Genomic DNA, 17,756 nt, shown 5'->3' with positions numbered 1-17,756 from the left:
TAAATATAGATTTTTTATAATACAATCATGGAAAATAAGCATCATGACTGATCCCATTCTTTTGAGAGTGCTTTGGGATGCTACCAAAAGAAACAAAATCTGAAGAAGCCATTATGAGAAAATAGAGAAATAAGCCAATGTCAAGAACAGAAAGGAATTATTGTCAAATCTGTGTCTTCTACGTAAATTGGTATGTTTTAGTAGCATCAGTCATGTTTCTGTCCTAAAGAGGTTTACTTTGGTGTTTATGGTTGGAGTTTATGAAAGCTGAGAGTCTGCCCTCTGCTTCTCTTTTCCTCAGTTCCCTTCTGGCACAGCATCCAATTCCTGTGAATTTGAGGGGAATGGTGGCGCCAAGAACAGCTACTTTCCAGTCCTCCCACAGCACTGGAGTTGCTGCTCATGTGTTGGTGTCCTCCATCAGAGAACGTGCTTCCCTCTTGTCAGAAAACTAGGACTAATACTATATTTTCCCACTGCTCTGTTCTTATCGGATTCACCAGCAGCAGATATGGCCTGGCTTGTAAATACAAAACCTGATCATAGAATCATAGAATGGTTTGTGTTGAAAGTACCTTAAAGCTCATCTAGTTCCAACCCCCCTGCCATGGGCAGGGACACCTTCCACTAGACCAGTTGTTCAAAGCCCCGTCCAACCTGGCCTTGAACACTTCCAGGGAAGGGACAGCCACAAATTCTCTGGGCAACCTGTTCCAGTGCCTCACCACCCTCACAGCAAAGAATTTCTAGTCTAAATCTACCCTCTTTCATTTTAACGCTGTTACCACTAGTTCTACCACTGCACGCCCTGATCAAGAGTCCCTCCCCATCTTTCCTGTGGGCCCCCTTTAAGCACTGGAAGGTCACTATAAGGTCTCCCCCAAGCCTTCTCTTCTTTAGGCTGAACAACCTCAAGTCTGTCAGCCTGTCCTCATAGGAGAAGAGCTCTAGTCCCCTGATCATCTTTGTGGCCCTCCTCTGGACCTGCTCGAGCAGTTCCATGTCCTTCTTATGTCGGGGGCCCCAGGAGATGAACAGAGTACTCCAGGTGGGCTCTGACCCAAAGCCTATTGAAGTCCCTAGGAGCTGTGTGTGCATTAGAACCACGAATATTAGCTTATCCAAACCATTTATATATAAAGATTTTAAAACTTATAAGAAAAAGGTTGAGAGAAAAGCAGTCTTTTGATAGTTTTGGGTTGTTTTCTTTTAGGCCAGAGTCTGATCTAAAGCATACTGTGGCAGGGAGGTCTTTTTTCAGTAGTCTTTGGACCAGACTCTTAAAATATGGTCACAGCAATATCACTACCATATTACATGATTGTTTGTTCTCACCCTGCACTCACTTGGAAGGCATTCAAGACAAGCCCAAATTTATACCAAAATATTTGCCATGTGTTTCAGATAAGGTATAAAAAACTTTGTATAGAGCAGGACAGATTTTATGTTCAACATTTCCTTTCAAACTCATCTATGCTTCTCTCACCCTCTTCACTCTCACACCCCCTCAGCCCACGTTTTACGTGACAGCGTTGCTTTAGTATCTTCAATAAAATAGCCTCAGCCAGTGAAGCAAATACAAGCACCTTATGAGGTGTGACTAATTTTTTAGTGCAGCCTTTTTCCTTTGCTGCTGTTTATAGATGACATCGGAGCCCTTGCTGGCCCTGCAGTTCACTTAATTGACTTAAAGCTGGTAGTGAGCAAGTGAAACAGAAACATGGCATTCATTAGCTTTTTGATCCTCTGCTTTGTGATCGGCACTGACATCGTTTTCTCTTGCCAGAATACTGACGACTTTGTGGATGCCAGTTCTCCGGGGGACATTGTTATTGGAGGGTTGTTTGCAGTTCATAGCGAAATGCTGCATCCAGAAGAACTTCCCATCAAGCCAGTAATTCAGAATTGTGCTGGGTGAGTAATACTGGAAATTACATATATAGCAAAGAAGAGATCACTGACATCAGGACTATACCTCTTATATTAGGATAAACAAAATCTGGTTCTCTTGCATTTCTTAGTCTTTAAAAAGACCTTGGACATCACATAAATTGTGAGTAAATTAGTACAAGATGACAAAGTATGGCAAAGTTACAGCAAAAATAGTGTGGCTGCCTGAGGAAGGGAATAAGCATTTGATCCTATTTCAATCTGCATATATAATCAAATAGCCCTGCAGGTTTGTGCTGAACAATCATTTAATTTCCACGTAAGTGCTAATTAGTTGCTATATGTCTGAAGCGCTCTGCTGTGCAGTTGTTCATTATTTGTTATGTACATATGTGATTTGAACACAGGCAGACTGTTCCATTTTACTTTAGCATGTATTAAAGCATGTCCCCCAACACACAGGCAGATCAGTTGTAATGTATGGTAGTACCTTGCTAACTACTTTGTAATTATTACTACAATTACTGTGGTTATTACACTTTGTATTGTAATTGTGGCATTATGTTGTAGGATGGACTGTATAGACAACATGTAATGTATGCATTCAAGTTCAGACTGTGCATCAGAATATTTATTTTGTTGGATCCAAATCCTACTGTACTCAAAACATCAATTTCTTCTGGAAAGAATGCAAAAGCAACCTGGTGAAGAACTTTCTTTTAACTATATACTAATGATTTCCTAAGACCAGGAATTCCAGATATGCATTTTCTTTAATTTTAACACAGGTGCAAATACTCAAATTTTATTTGAATTTTACACAAAACTTAATTCCACATCTGACTCTAATAATCAGCTGGACATGCAGGTATCCATCTGGATTTATTTCAAAATGATGATAAATTTGATAATTGTGTCAGTCTTCCATTATTTTTCTACAGAGTCATAAATTGTCTTAGGTCCATTTGAAATCTAATTTAGTTTGCAAGATCTGTAAACTTTCGAGAAGCTTGACTGAGAGAAGGATTGGTTGTATTGCAGACATTTTGTGCTAGCACAGTTCTGATTAAGTGTCTGTTATAATATCCACTGGAGATAAGGGAATAGCTGTACTGACTTCATCAGGTTTAGAGAGGATTTTAGGAATGTCGATGCAACTGCTAGAAGACCTCAGCCTCTGAAATATTTTCTCCTGTTCTGAAATATTTAGTCCTTTTTTTTCTCTGTTTCATGCTTTTGGTGAAAGTAAATACATTTCTAAAAAGTTTATCAGGCAGATGGAGTAAATTGGAACAGCTCCACTTACTTTGACAGTTGTTTCATGAAGATACCACTTGCAATTTTTCATGTACCATGAAAATTTGGGGTTTAGTACCTGTTTTTCCAGAAAATCATTTTTATTCAGGTGTATTTTAAATGTTGTGTTTATTTTGCTTAATCTACCACTTTGGTGAGACAAAAATGTATGATTTCTAATGTTTTGTACACTAAAACCCAAGAAAATGACACAAAGCATACTATCCATCATTTCTTATCAGTAGTTGTCAAATTCTAAGGGATATGTCTAAAACAGACTTTTCTTTGGCCTGTTCCCAGCAATATTTTACTAAAATAAAACTTCTGTGTTTCCTGACAGCTTTGAAATTCAAATTTTTCTTCAGACACTTGCAATGATACATGCTATTGAAATGATCAACAATTCAACGCTGTTATCTGGAGTTACTCTGGGCTACGAAATCTATGACACATGTGCAGAAGTGACAAAAGCTATGGCATCTGCTCTGAGGTTTCTGTCTAAACTCAATTCTTCCGAGGATGTTGTAGAGTTCAAGTGTAACTACTCAGACTACGTCCCAAGAATTAAGGCAGTCACTGGAGCCAGCTACTCCGAAGTGTCGATGGCAGTTTCAAGGCTGTTGGCTTTGCAACTAATCCCACAGGTAGATTTGAGGGAATTTTTTCATTTTGGACAGGTCATAGGGACTGCAAAAGCCACTGTGTGCTACAGGGCAGGATTTGCCTTAACCTAAGGAAATCAGGAGGAGTGGGATGCAGCTCCAAATGGAGGGCTTGATTCACTTGCCTTAAAAAAGGCAGTAAGGGCTATTTGATATGCCCAGGGCACAGGCCTCTGAGTCCTATTTCAGGATGATGCTGGGCTGTTGTCAGGCTGCTAGCACCATTAGTCAGTCCTGCATGGCTCTGCCAGTTACTCCAGTGTACCTTGGATGACACTCAAGGACTTTGATCAGGCAACAAAGTTACACCCATTGTGTCTAGTCTGGCTGGTGGTGAATATGACAATACCCAATCTCAAACTGAAAAAAAATAAAAGACCAAATCAAATTTGGCCAGAAATCTAGAAATTCTCTCTTGGCTGAGAGAGATTAGATGTTAGAATCTGTTATAACTTTGGACAGGGAAGTGAGGAATATTGGTCTAAACCACAGTTTTACTCTTGTTACTCTTCAAGCAGTTGTAGAAGAGAAAGAATACAACTCTAGATGCACACTGGTCCTTCCCAAAACATTCTTCTCTATTTCTGACCTCTCTAGGACTAGTATAGTCCCACACTTTCACTTAAACCAGTGCTTACATTTCTACTTTCACCATTGTAAAAGAGTTGGGGTCAAGGCTAGGACAAACAAGGAAAAAGGAGATCCACTTCCACAACATCTTATGTTGCACCTTGGGTTTGGCAATTTGACATAAATTACCTCACTGCAAAGTAGCAACATAGTAACCAAACACCTGGAAAGGACATAAAATCTGAGTTACACATAAGTTCTAACTGTATCTTTTCTTCTCCAATGGTGTGAAGTAATTATGATCTCCAGCTCCACCACAGGAGCTGTAGTAAGTATGAAAATTAAAATGCCACACTTTAACATAATCAAAAGGCAAGTGATGAAACAAATCTGCATTAGGACGTAGAGATGGAAAAGGTGATCCAGCAGATTTTTCTCATCAATAGTATCTGTAACCTTTTGACACCAGCAAGATTTGGTTTCCCCTCCAGACAGGTGACTCTCATTTTGGAAAGCTTAGATTTATTTTTTTAAGAACTGTCAAGCAATGTAGGAAATATTAAGTGTGGAGGAAAAAGCTCCTACAAACAAATAGAAAAGTATTAAAGCTAGAGAGATTTAAATAACAATGTTCCATTTACATTTTTCTAGCTACATTCACAAGAAAAAGGTAATAAAACTTTTATAGGAAAGAATTATAGCATTCTGTATTTCTGGGACAGTCTTCTAACACACTTAACGATCCCTTTAAAAGATAATAATTAAAACTTGGAGAGAAAATATATATGTGGGTGAACCATACTAATATACTCAGTGACAGAAAAATACTGCAAAATATAAGGTATTAGCAATTTGAATAATAATTCAAACAATAGTTAATGCTTCCAGTGTTTAAATTTTGTTCTGAATAGCATGTTGGTGGTATCTGAACAGGGTAAAATGAAATCCTCATACCAGCATAATTGTCATATCCATTTTGAAAGGTTTTATTCTCTGCCTTTACTGAAGTAATTATGTGGATGAAGATGACAATAATGGGACTTGTACTGGGCATGAGTCTGCATACTAAGAACAGGGTGAGGGAACCTGCCTCATTTGGCTGCACCTTGTTGATGTTCTCTCACAGGAGGAGGGAGCCTGGGTCAGGCTGGATGAAAGAGCAATCGTGGCAGTTTTGGATCTCTTGGTGTCCTTTGGAGGAGACAGCCTCCATAACTGAACTGTTCACTCTTCCTAGGTCAGTCCTGCATCATCAGCTGAAATCCTCAGTGACAAAATCCGGTTTCCTTCTTTCTTCAGGACAATCCCTAGTGATTTTCATCAGACAAGAGCAATGGCCCACTTGATCTGTGAGTCTGGGTGGAATTGGATTGGAGTAATAGCCACTGATGATGACAACGGGCGGTTTGCTCTGGAGAGTTTTGGGGTCCAGGCCATGGCAAACAACGTTTGCATAGCTTTTAAAGAAATGCTGCCTGCCTATCTCTCTGACAACACCTTTCACACCAAAGTTGATCACGCAATTGAGAAGATTGTCAAGGAAACCAGAGTAAATGTTATTGTTGTCTTTATGAGACAGTTCCATGTGCTCAAACTATTTAAGAAGGCAATTGAGAGGAACGTAAATAAAATCTGGATTGCAAGTGATAACTGGTCGGCTGCAGTCAAAATCAGTACAATTCCCAATATCAGACAGCTGGGAACCATTGTGGGATTTGGATTTAAAAGTGGAGACATGTCCACATTCCAAGACTTTCTGAGAAACCTTCATGAAAAGTCCACTGACAACAACAAGTTTTTGCGTGAATATATTATGCTTTTGTCAGTCTGTGCACACCTGGAATATCATGATTTTCAAACGTGCATTTCTAACCAGACCCAGGATGATCTACTGCAAAATGTTGAGAATAAACATCAGATCTGGAGAGATGATTTTTTGAATGCTAACATTGAACCAGGATTTATCCATAGTACTATACTTGCAGTCTATGCCATTGCTCATGCCATTAAAGGGCAATGCAAAGACAGAAACTGCAAGGATCCCTCTGCCTTCGCTCCCTGGGAGGTATGATGTTAATTCTTTTGTGTCTCATTCTCTCTGCATAACTTTCATCTCATTTTTGCTCTCACATTCCTGGATTTACTAGCTTGATCCTTTTACTAAATGACTTTTTATTCCTGTTCCTGCTTTTTTTCACCAATTGAAATCACAAACTGTATGTTAGAGCAGCAGTATCTAACTGCTGCAGTGATGAGAACTAGACTTCAGATTTGTCTTCATTTTTTTGGCCCATGTAGATGTAGACGCTCCTGGTGCTAAGCCATGGCTGTGTTCTGCTGTAGATAGAGAAAGATTATTGAATTTCACATATAGATAGCTAACTGATGGTGAGTAGCTGCATACCCACCATCTCTTCCTTCATGGGTACAATAGCAATGGCTGTAAACACATGACTCCACAGGTGCAGAACAAATCTTTAGCTGCTGAGCTTCATTAGCTACCCTAAAACTTCCCCCATACCTCCAAAGAGCACACAGAGTAGGCACGAGGTTGGATGAAGGCTCCAGTCTGTAGGCTTCTTGCTGGAATGTCTTGCTAGCTACTCATTTGGGACAGAATAAAATGTATAGTCAATCTACAATTGACTTATCAGCTATTCAGCTACTAGTGGTTGGTCCTGTTGCTGCAAACTACCATAATACAAAGCAATGAGCACTCTTGAGAGATGGGGATATTGCAGGATAGGAGCATTCACCAAAGAGTTTCAATTTTCCTCTCTCGCTCTCTCACCATTATCTCTGTTTTGTCTGAATTCAGGTATTTTCTTCCATAAGGAATCTTTACTTGAAAGTGAAAATGCAACAGACTATTCCTCTGTTTGACCTTGATTTATACTGAAATGACTAGTAGGAAAATAAGACACAATCTTTGAGATGGGTGTTATCAAACTTGTTATCAAACTCTACCGGGTGGGAAAAGAAGAGGAAAAATCAGACAAGTAAACCTGACCCGACCTTTTACCTAAGAACCTGCCCAGGAGTATTCACTTTTACACACTTTTACTCAGATGATTAAACAAAAGTTCATTTAAAAGTCAAACAACCACTGAAGCACTCTGACTTGCTCTGACCTCTTATCCTAGGTCAGGTCAGGTCAAACCAAGATAGGTGATTTGAAAAAAAAAACAACAAACCAAGCAGTAACAATCAGACTCCTACATGAATTTGTAAATGTAAATAGGACAAATTCAGGACTGCTCTACAGGGGATGCAACTGTATGGAGCTGCATTTACACCATTGCTGAATGAAATCCCAGACCACCTCTTAAGAGGCTAAGAACTCATGAAGAAAACTAAAAGAGCTAGTTATTCCCCCTGTGCTGTTTTCATAATACATTTCCTTTACACTAAATTTAAACCCTCTAGAAATGGATATATATGTATATAAAGCTTAGGATGCAACTGATCCATATCACACATCTCCACATACAGAGAAATGACAGTCATTGGTGTTAGAGACTTTGGAAAAATAACCACCAGTTACATCAAAATGTTGCTACTTACTAGCCCCTTCTGTCTGAAGCTTGAGTTGTTCCTATATTGTTAGAGAAATTGGAAAAGTGGAGAAGAGACAGGTTAAATGGCTAGCCTGAGTATGTACAATAAAAAAATTCCTATTCAGTCCCACACATTCAACTCAAATGCAATATTGGTCAGAAGCACACTTTGGTTCTTCATAATTGGTAGAGATGCAGCAAGAGCATATGAACTCTCAAAAAAATTACATGTTATACATGAAAAAAATTGTTACATACACCAGATGTGTTATATATACATTTGCTAAAGCCTATTGAAGTAATACACTGACAGTATGGTTGTTAAATGCTACAAATATCACAAATGGATCCACGTAAGAGTGTGCTTTTCAAAGGGCAGTTAAATTCAGCCTTTCACTAAAACCTTGGATTTTTTTCTTGTTCATTAATCCCTGTTGCCAAAAATCATTAGGCCTGCAAAAGGATAAAGCCTTTGCTTCAATTAAGAAGCACAGTAGGTAATGAAAGTCCTTCTATGGTCTCCACATGAATTGGGAGTGGGTTATATGTGCCTTAACCTGTCCTTTTCTAAATTCACACAGAACTTTTTGATCTGTCTTTTTGTGATGAGGGAGACCTAAATTTTCCCCTGTTGAACAGAATGGGTCGCAGTATGAACCTGGACAGCTGCCTTATCAAAGCATGCCTGTTCTGATGTGTCCTATCATCTATCAAATATGGCCTAGTTGTTTATTGCCACTGTGTCACTGATCACTTCATCTCAGCAAACTGGCATGTTTTGTTCATTTAACAGTTCTGAGTCTCATCTTGCAATTCACAATATCAGTCAGAGTCGCAGCTGAAAACAATGTTAGATATTTCCAGACACGCTGGGGGAGGTTACTCTGAAAGCAAATGTTGCCCAGATTGACTCTGGTGACAGTAAAGTAACAACAGGAGCATCACTCATGGTCGTTCTTTAAAGAAGGGGAGTTCCAAAAGGCCATTCATTCTTGCAAGCAAAAATCTTTTCTTTCCCATCAGCATACCAAAATTTTCAAGGCTGGAAAGAAATACTAACATGAGTATTTGTACACATTGTACAGGGTTAAAAAATGATTATTTCTTTATTAATAGATTTTTAAGGTCCACAGGATTGTCCGAATAATGTAATACCATGTTGGACATCAAATTAAACAGTTTTAAAGATGACTTTTAATTTTAAGATTTTTTTTACTGCTAAAAAGCAACATTTCTTTTTAACTTGATATTATCAAACAGATGTTAAACTATTGATTTTATCACACTGACATGATACTGATGTATGTTATCGTTCCTTATACCTATGTTCAGCTCCTTGAAGAACTTAAAAAGGTTACAATCCTTGATGATGATAAAGAAATCAAGTTTGACTCCAATGGAGATATGAGCACCAGTTATGATGTACTTCTTTGGAAAGAAATTGATGGCCACATGGAAATCACCACTATGGCAGAATATGACACAGAGAAAGGTGACTTCATCTTTGGGGATGAAGAGAAAAAAAAAGAATTTATGGATTTAAAGGTAGCTTTCAATTTCTTGACATAACATGTGAAATTTGTTTCATGTTCTCTTCTCCCTCCAGTATTTGCAACTGAAGTATGTGTCAGCTATACTTGTGATTTCATGTTCTCCTTTTAGAGCAAAGGACCCTCTCTGGGTATATTTGACCACTTTCATGCACCCTGAGAAGCATGTTAGCCTGTAAGCAGGCTCAGTGGTTTGAAATGGAGTTATTTCTCCATAATGCTCCTAGGAGGTTTCCGAAGATGAGAAGTTATGTCTATCCTAAGGATGCTACTCCAGAATCTTGAAAAGGGGGTTCAAGATTAAAAATGACCATGTGTAAAAGTCCGCTCTCTTATGTACCACCACCATTTATTTTGTACATAAAGGCTCATATCTGTTGACTTCACTGGTTAAAAAAACAGTTTTGTGGATTATTTGCTCCAGTTAGAGCTGGGGTCAGCATGACTACAGGAGTCTGAGGTAGGTGGTACCACCTGAAGCCCTGGAACTGGTGTAGGCTGGACTAGTGTGTGGCCCTGGCCAGTTCCAGTTCAATAATCTGTCATCTGTGCATGGGTGGAGGTCTTAGTTCATTGTGCAGCTCTGTGTTGCAAAGTGTTCACCACTAAAGGGACAGGGAGAGGCTGCTTACTAGGTGGGTTGAAATCAAGTCTCAGCATGTGGACTCAGCAGATAGAAAAGGCTAAGGACAGAAGAAAACCTCAAATCTTGTCCCTCTTTGTGGCGCTGCCCAGGATGGGAAGGAAATGTCTTCACCTCCTTGTAAGCAGCATCTTGGAGGAATAAGAAATAGCAGTGTCCCTCAGGACTGCTTCTCCATTTTACAAAAAATTGTCTTTGGAAGGTTGACCTGAACTCAGACCTGAAGAGAAAGTCCTGATCACACCCCAGAGTGGTGCTTCATGACTCAGGGATGAGCTGCCGAGGGTCAGAAACATCAGAGTTGCAGTGCAGAGCACCCATTGAGGTGTCTCCTCTGAGCCAAGGTGTCTCCCCCAAGCTGAGATGTCTCCCCTGGGCTGAGAGCAGCCAAGCAGGGTTTCAGGATGTCACTTGTGAAGCAGTCCACTTGAATCCCCCATCAGATGCTTCTGTGCTTTCTTTGGAGCTGATCCTCAGCAGTCTAAATTCGAGGTTCAAAGCTGGATGAGGCACTTTGCTCTGAATTTTAAAGGTAGAGATGATTCAGGGGCATAAAATAAAATCAGGTAGATAACATCCCATCCTGTCATTTGTTGACTGTGTGGACAAAATACAAGAAGCATGAAGTCTACAATGCCTTTTTTCAGCATCATTTTCAGATTCCCCTAAAATATGTTAGGTGCAAAAAGAAAGTGCAACTTGCAGAATTACTGGAGGTTTATTTTAACATTTCTTAGTAATTTGTTGTGCCTGAGCTGATTTATTTTTTTTTGTTCTCTTCACACTGCAGAAGGTTCAGTCAACATGCTCCCAGCACTGCAGACCAGGACAGATGAAAAAGGTTACAGAAAGTCCACACACATGCTGCTATGAATGTGTTTACTGCCCAGAAAACCATTACAGCAATCAAACAGGTAAGGAATTGTGACCCAAATAAAGATTTATTTAGACATCAATACAACTGTTTTGTTTGGGTATAATGTGCCTTGACAACCTTGGGTATAACTTTGAAATGGGATTAAAATATTTGTTTATGCTCAGTTTCCCAAATACAAGTGTTCAGCCTATAAAACTTGGTTTACATGCTTTTTTACAAGACAAAACTTAAAACAATTAGATTTTCCAGCTGACTAGCATTATCCTTTGTTAGAATGGAAAGTCTGGCTGATTTATCAGTGAGACCGACTCTCATCAAAAAATAGCCTTGCTTCCCTGTCTTTCCGCAGTACACCAACTCCAATAAGGAAGAAATTCTTTCCTGTGAGATCGGTGAGGCACTGGAACAGGTTGCCCAGAGAAGCTGTGGCTGCCCCCTCCCTGGAAGTGTTCAAGGCCAGGTTGGACGGGGCTTTGAGCAACCTGGTCTTGTGGAAGGTGTCCCATGGCAGGGGGGATGGAACTAGGTGATCTTTGAAGGTCCTTTCCAACCCAAACCATCCTATGAGTCTATGAAGTTCAAGGTTTATGTATTTTGCTTACCAGCATATTTTTTGTCCTAACACAGAGTACTGCGAAGTTTGATATAACTGTATAATAATATTTTCTAGTATCAAATCTGATGTATACTTTACCACTGGTGCATTTATAGGTTTGATCAAAATTTTTTATAGGGGAAAATTAAATATGGAGGAGAGAGATGGAATTTAAAAAAAAATGCAGTACAATGTACTTTTAATCTCCAGAGTGCAGAAGGGAATTAAATTTTGTATTTTTAATTCAAATAATTGTGAAATTTCTCCATATCACAGGATAGGAATTTTAAAGCAGAAGTAACCTTTCAAAGAACAATCTAAAGCAATGTTTATTCTTGCTGTTGCATTTCAAAAGACATCTGTAAAGAGAAAGTTGGGGTTTTTTCTTGTTGAAACAGGTAAACAAAAGAAATATAGTTCCAACTTCTGTAACATAATTGATCTACTCTCAAGTCATTGTTCAGGTTTCAGTTAAAGTTTGCCTGTCCAGAGCTCTGGCCAGGTCACATATCATTGGTCAGCGATGACCAATGCAGTTTTAGGATGCTGCTCGTTCTCCCTGTCACCTCCCTGACCCTGGTTAGAGGCAGCCCCTGCTCCCAGCAGGCAGGCTTTCGTCCTTTGCTCCTTCTGCCACAGCCACCTCTGCCACCATTGCCACTACTGCCATCGCAGTCACCACTGCCACTGCAGCCACCACTGCCACCTCTGCCACCACAACCATCACTGCCACCTCTGCCACCGCAGCCACCACTGCCACCTCTGCCACTACTGCCAACACTGCCACTGCAGCCACCGCTGCCACTTCTGCCACTTCTGCCACCGCTGCCACCGCTGCCCTGCAGCTCCTCCGCCTGGACGGCGACAGCAATAGCCGGGAGCAATCAGCCCTGTCTATTCCCCTCGGCATCCCTTCCCACATTGCTCCCGTATCTCAAGCCTCGATAATCCACTTCGCAGTTTATTTACTTCGGGTTTCTGAGTTATCTTCCTTTTTTTCTGCTTTCAGATATGGATTACTGCTACCGATGTAACAACAAAACCTACTGGGCTCCCGTCAACAGTACTACATGCTACAGAAAGACAATCCATTTCCTCTCCTGGACTGACTGGTTTGCCATTTTCCTCCTCCTCCTCTCCACTTTTGGGGTTGTGTTGATTTTGTCAATTAGTGTAATATTTACTAAAAACTTGAACACACCGGTTGTAAAGGCATCTGGAGGTCTAACTGTCTGCTATATTATTCTCTTCAGCCACTTCTTAATTTTTTTAAGCACCGTCTTCTTCATAGATGAACCCACAGAATTCAAGTGTAAAACTAGGCAAGCCCTCTTTGGTATAAGTTTTGCACTCTGCATTTCATGTATTTTAATAAAGTCACTAAAAATTTTACTAGCCTTCAGCTTTGATCCGAAGCTACAGAATTTCCTGAAATGCATGTATAAACCTATTCCCACTGTAGTCACCTGCACTGGAATTCAAGTTATCATTTGCACCTTCTGGCTAATATTTAGGACACCTTTTGTAAAGCAAAATTTCTCAATCCCAAGAGCAATAATTCTGGAGTGTCATGAGGGCTCCATGGTGGCTTTTGGGATTATGCTGGGCTATATTGCTGCCCTAGCTTTCATTTGCTTCATATTTGCCTTTAAAGGTAGGAAGTTGCCAGAGAACTACAACGAAGCTAAGTTCATCACCTTTGGCATGTTAATTTACTTTATAGCATGGATTGTATTTATCCCTGTCTATGCAACTACATTTGGCAAATACCTGCCAGCAGTGGAGATCATCGTTGTTTTAATATCCAATTATGGAATCCTCTGCTGCACTTTTCTTCCAAAGTGCTATATCATCATTTACAAGCAAGAAACAAACACAAAATCTGCCTTTCTCAAAATGATTTACACATATTCCTCCAAGAGTGCAGGCAGTGTTGCTGTTAGTCAGATTTCTTTGGATTCAAAGTCTTCCAGCTCTCGAGCTACTATCTCAGACTCGTGTAAATCTGAGAAAATATCTGTGAATGGAAATTGTCATTCCCAAGCACCTGGGCAGACACTAATAAAAGGGAAAGTTCTTGCTAAAAATACTGCAAGGACTATGGCCAGGAAAAGACTCTCCAGCATATGACTGGCTAAAGTACTAGAAGATGAAAAGCCATCTTAGGGAGCCATTTCTCTTTCAAGTCTCTTTCCTTTTGGCATCTCCAAGGAGAGCAGGCCACATGAAATGCCTTCTCCTCCGGGACTTAAGCAGTTATCCATTACCAGATTTGCAAGGCTTTCCTGGCTCGCAGAGTCCAGCCCCTGCTCCCGCAGGCACCATGAGGTGCAGTCCCCTTCAGCAGCTCCTTTCCTTTCCCAGCCCGCTCATGTAGACCTGTGGGAACCTATTCTGCAATCTCACTTCCCTGAGTGAGGCAGAAGCATCAGGAAATTATTATTTCTCACAGACATGTAGGAAGGAACATATGGGTTTATCCCACTTTTTTTTCATCTGATGCCCAGTTGTTTAAGGAGCTCTTCTTCTCACCTGGCACTGTTTTACAGATCAAACAGAACCCTCTCCCAGCCTTTGTTTGCTAGGATAAGCAAGTCCAGTCCTTTAGTCTCCACTTTTAAGATAGGCTTTCCATTCTCCTGAGCACCCAAAAGTAACCTTTTTCACCTGGTATCAGTGAATCCTTTTTTTTCCTCCCCAAAATTACACACATTATCCCAGATGAGTGCTGCAGTACCTTCTAAAGTTCCTTGTATTTACCAGGATGATAATGAACTAGAGACAGGTCTATCTAAAAATTAAATAATTCCTCTGGAGCTCTGTAGTTATATGTATATTCACCTACTTTTTTTCCCCCATACTCAGAGGAAATACACTGATTCACCTCATGCACCTCCTCTGATGGACGAGGAGAGAGGAGCCTCTTAGTTGAGGACAACTTAGATGTCAGTGTATAACGTCAAAACTTATAAACGCTAGTTGATTCCTCTCATTAGCATAAATAATGTAATAACCAGGATCAGCATGAGTGGATCCTGGGAATGTTACCTTTTTTGATACATATTTAAAAAATCTTATTTTCAATAAGAAAATGACAATGCACCATTCTGATACGTAGAAATAGCACAAGAATGAATTGATATGGGCTGCACTGGATGAGTCTCTGCTCTGTAGCTCCATCAGTACAGCTATGCTGTGCCTTCTGCATGAGAGGCAAAAGGCATGTTCAGAGAAGGAGAAATTTTTCTGTTGGGACAATAGTACCACAGAGCTTTTTCAAACCCTAAACTGCAGAGCTATGTTGCCAATGCAGGACCATGAAAAATACTTTTCCATGTTCATAAAGCCCTAGAAACTTTACTATTTTAAATTCTGTACCATGTTACTGTGAAATAATGCTAAATTCTTTGCGTTTTGTCCATGCTTCTGTTTAGATCTGGAATAACTGGATATTGTGGCAGGCCAAAATACAGTTCAGTAGATTTGGTGTTATACCAGCATATTGTATTATTGCTATGTACAATATATCTATTTTTCTATAATTTCTATGTTGTAACCCTTATCCATATGATTTTTTTACTCATATTTTGTTAAAAAAAGCTATAAATCACATTTCAACAATGGGCACAGGCAATGAAACTACTGTGACATGTAGACTATATATGTACTACGTATCTGTGAAGACATTTTTAAAGTCATTTGGATGGCAAGGGTGCAATTCACATACATAGTTGAGTAACAATGTAAGTTCTGTAGCTGATTGGAAGAATGAAGGTTTATGCACATATATTTGTTTGATGAATGTTGTTCGTACATCAGTTGTTACAAGTACTGTTCTGAATACGAAATTATGTACAACAAGGTTAAAATTCCTGCAATTTGGCTGCTAATGAGGCAAAATGTCTTGCCCCAAAAGAGAGAAGCAAAGCTTGCATTGCACAATGACTGTCAGCACTAAGCTGGTTAGAAAAGTTAATTTGGCTCAAACGTCGTACCTCTGTTTATTGTTTTCAAAAGTGTTGAGCATGTCATGTCTTGAAGGTATAAGGAAGGGGGATGATTAAAGACATATTGATATTTAAAACTGAGTTTGCTTACTTAATTTCCTTACCTTTCCCCATGAACTTTGGTTTGGCCTTGAGCAGAAATACATGCACCTGTGTAGTGTTTCCACCCAGTAGATATCAGTCTGCTTCTTGAAAACATCCTTTAGGTTGAAAGCTAAGTATGGTAGGGCAATCCCCCCTACAGGACAATGAGGAAAGTGTCTTGAGGAATAGGGAGTGGGGACAGCAATATGAAGGTCTCTTTGGAGGTATTTTTAAGGTAAGGCATCACATATTGAAGAATTTCAAAGGAGCGCTGCATGCTACGTCTGCCCTTCCAGCTACTTGGGTCTTCTGCGTAAAACAGAGTCAACAGTGGAGCTCAGAGGATGTAACAGATTTGCTAGCTAGACTTTGCAGAAGAAAGAGATGCTGTACCAAGCTGTATTACATATGTCTTTAAATGCCTTGTCTGCAAGAAGCAAGTGATCATATGTAGGTAGAACACCAGGTGGTTGTGCTGTCTTATGCAGAGGATAAAAAAAGCTGAAAATAGGGGTTCACAATACTAAAGGGAGCATTTGTGTGCATCCCCCTGCTCAGAACCATAAGCATTCCAGCAGTCTGGCCATTCCTGTTAGCAGGCACAGGGACATTAAATGGGCCTGAAACAGACTTTCCTCCCCAGAGCACAGAACGGGAATCATCTTCCTGAGTCAGAGCCAAATCTCGTCATGACCCGCCCCGAGCCATGACCTGGTAGGTCAGACCATGTGGGGCTGAAGGGGTCAGCTCTTCTCTCTGGCTCAGAGCACTCTCTGCTCCCTCACTTTGGAAAGATCTCGACACCACTTTTCAGAAAACTAACATATGTATATGCCCACCTGCAAGCTTTCCATCTCCAATAGCAATAGGGAGGACACATGGTCCACAAATACAGTGCTGTCCACAGAGAAGTCAAGTGTGGAAAAGCCATTTGTTGAGGTCAGTAGGAGGCTGCTCTGGATGTAACCACTATTTAACCTTTTGGGGTTTTTTGTCATTCTTTGTTAATAATGATAAATGATGCATTCTGATATCACAGAGTATACAATATCTCTAGAGAGAATGAATACTGTGAAGGCCACAAAGTTTTTCAAGTTCTCTTCTCCAGGGCATACTTCCATCAAGATTTCAGTAGCTCTAGCTCTGCAGATGCCTTTCAGCTGCCCATAATATTTAGAGCAGTTCTCCACTCAGCAGTTCTTTGGTGAGCGCTGGGAACCATTTATGCGAGCTCCAGGCTTCCTCCCTGCAGCTCTGCCAATGGCCTTTGGAACTACAACAACTCTAAACATGTGGGTTATCTACATTACTAGCAACTAATAGCATTGTTTGGGATGCTGCACGTAAAGTATGCTGCTGAGCAGCCCAGCCCAGATGTGCTGACGCTTCCTACCCTTCCCAGCTGTGTCTCCAGAGACAAGGAGCGCTGCTTGACACTACGCTGCTCTCTTTGAGCAGGAAGAAAGCAAGGGAACTATGGGCGGACTATAACCCCGGTATCAGCCTCTAGGTCACTTCTATTGATGTGTCTTCATCTCCTCAACAACATTCTGAAATAGGGCAGAGCTGCTCGGGGCAGGGGTGTGTGCACAAGAGGTGCATACTCTTTTTAGAGGTTTTTTTTTTTAGAAGGACATGAGAAAGCTGCTGTGGAGCTTTGATTCAGGGAGCTGGGTTCTTATGTTCAGAGAATGGCTCATATGCAAACAGAAATTTTGTTCTGAAATAGAATGTGGGAAGATTGATTTTTTGAAAAAAACTTTTCAAGTTGGTATGAGTTAAATGGATTGGAATGGGTTTGATGTTTTACCAATAATAAGGACATTTTGTTACTTTAATAATTTTGGAATGGAAACTATACATGTGTGAGTAAGAAAACATTGATGTGGGACTACTTACTGAAAAGGAAGTGCTTTTTTTGAGTATCTTTCCAGAATGAAATGTTGTCTAACCAGCATTTTAAAAAGAGTTTTAATATCGAGGACATTGGAACTCACTTTGGTGCAAATTTCTGACTTCCTCTAC

The 17,756-nt window shown here is 40.2% G+C and overlaps 1 protein-coding gene across 2 annotated transcripts; it reads left to right on the top strand.

Annotated features, from left to right (window-relative positions):
- Positions 1 to 1,495: 1,495 nt before the first annotated feature.
- On the top strand, positions 1,496 to 15,724 carry GPRC6A (G protein-coupled receptor class C group 6 member A). Of its 2 annotated transcripts, XM_074864757.1 has the most exons (7): positions 1,496 to 1,594; positions 1,787 to 1,914; positions 3,527 to 3,830; positions 5,656 to 6,483; positions 9,308 to 9,520; positions 10,959 to 11,082; positions 12,650 to 15,724. In XM_074864757.1, the coding sequence occupies exons 2-7, from the start codon at positions 1,862 to 1,864 to the stop codon at positions 13,768 to 13,770; spliced, it is 2,643 nt and encodes an 880-aa protein (XP_074720858.1). In that variant the 5' UTR covers positions 1,496 to 1,594; positions 1,787 to 1,861; the 3' UTR covers positions 13,771 to 15,724. The 2 variants fall into 2 exon arrangements, with proteins under 2 accessions (XP_074720858.1, XP_074720857.1); XM_074864756.1 differs by lacking the exon at positions 1,496 to 1,594 and having other exon boundaries at positions 1,650 to 1,914.
- The last annotated feature ends 2,032 nt before the right edge of the window (positions 15,725 to 17,756 follow it).

The sequence above is a fragment of the Strix uralensis genome, chromosome 3, assembly GCF_047716275.1.
Source record: "Strix uralensis isolate ZFMK-TIS-50842 chromosome 3, bStrUra1, whole genome shotgun sequence".
NCBI lineage: Eukaryota > Metazoa > Chordata > Aves > Strigiformes > Strigidae > Strix > Strix uralensis.
The sequence above is the reverse complement of the archived record's forward strand: the minus strand, read 5'-3'. Positions and strand labels throughout refer to the sequence as shown.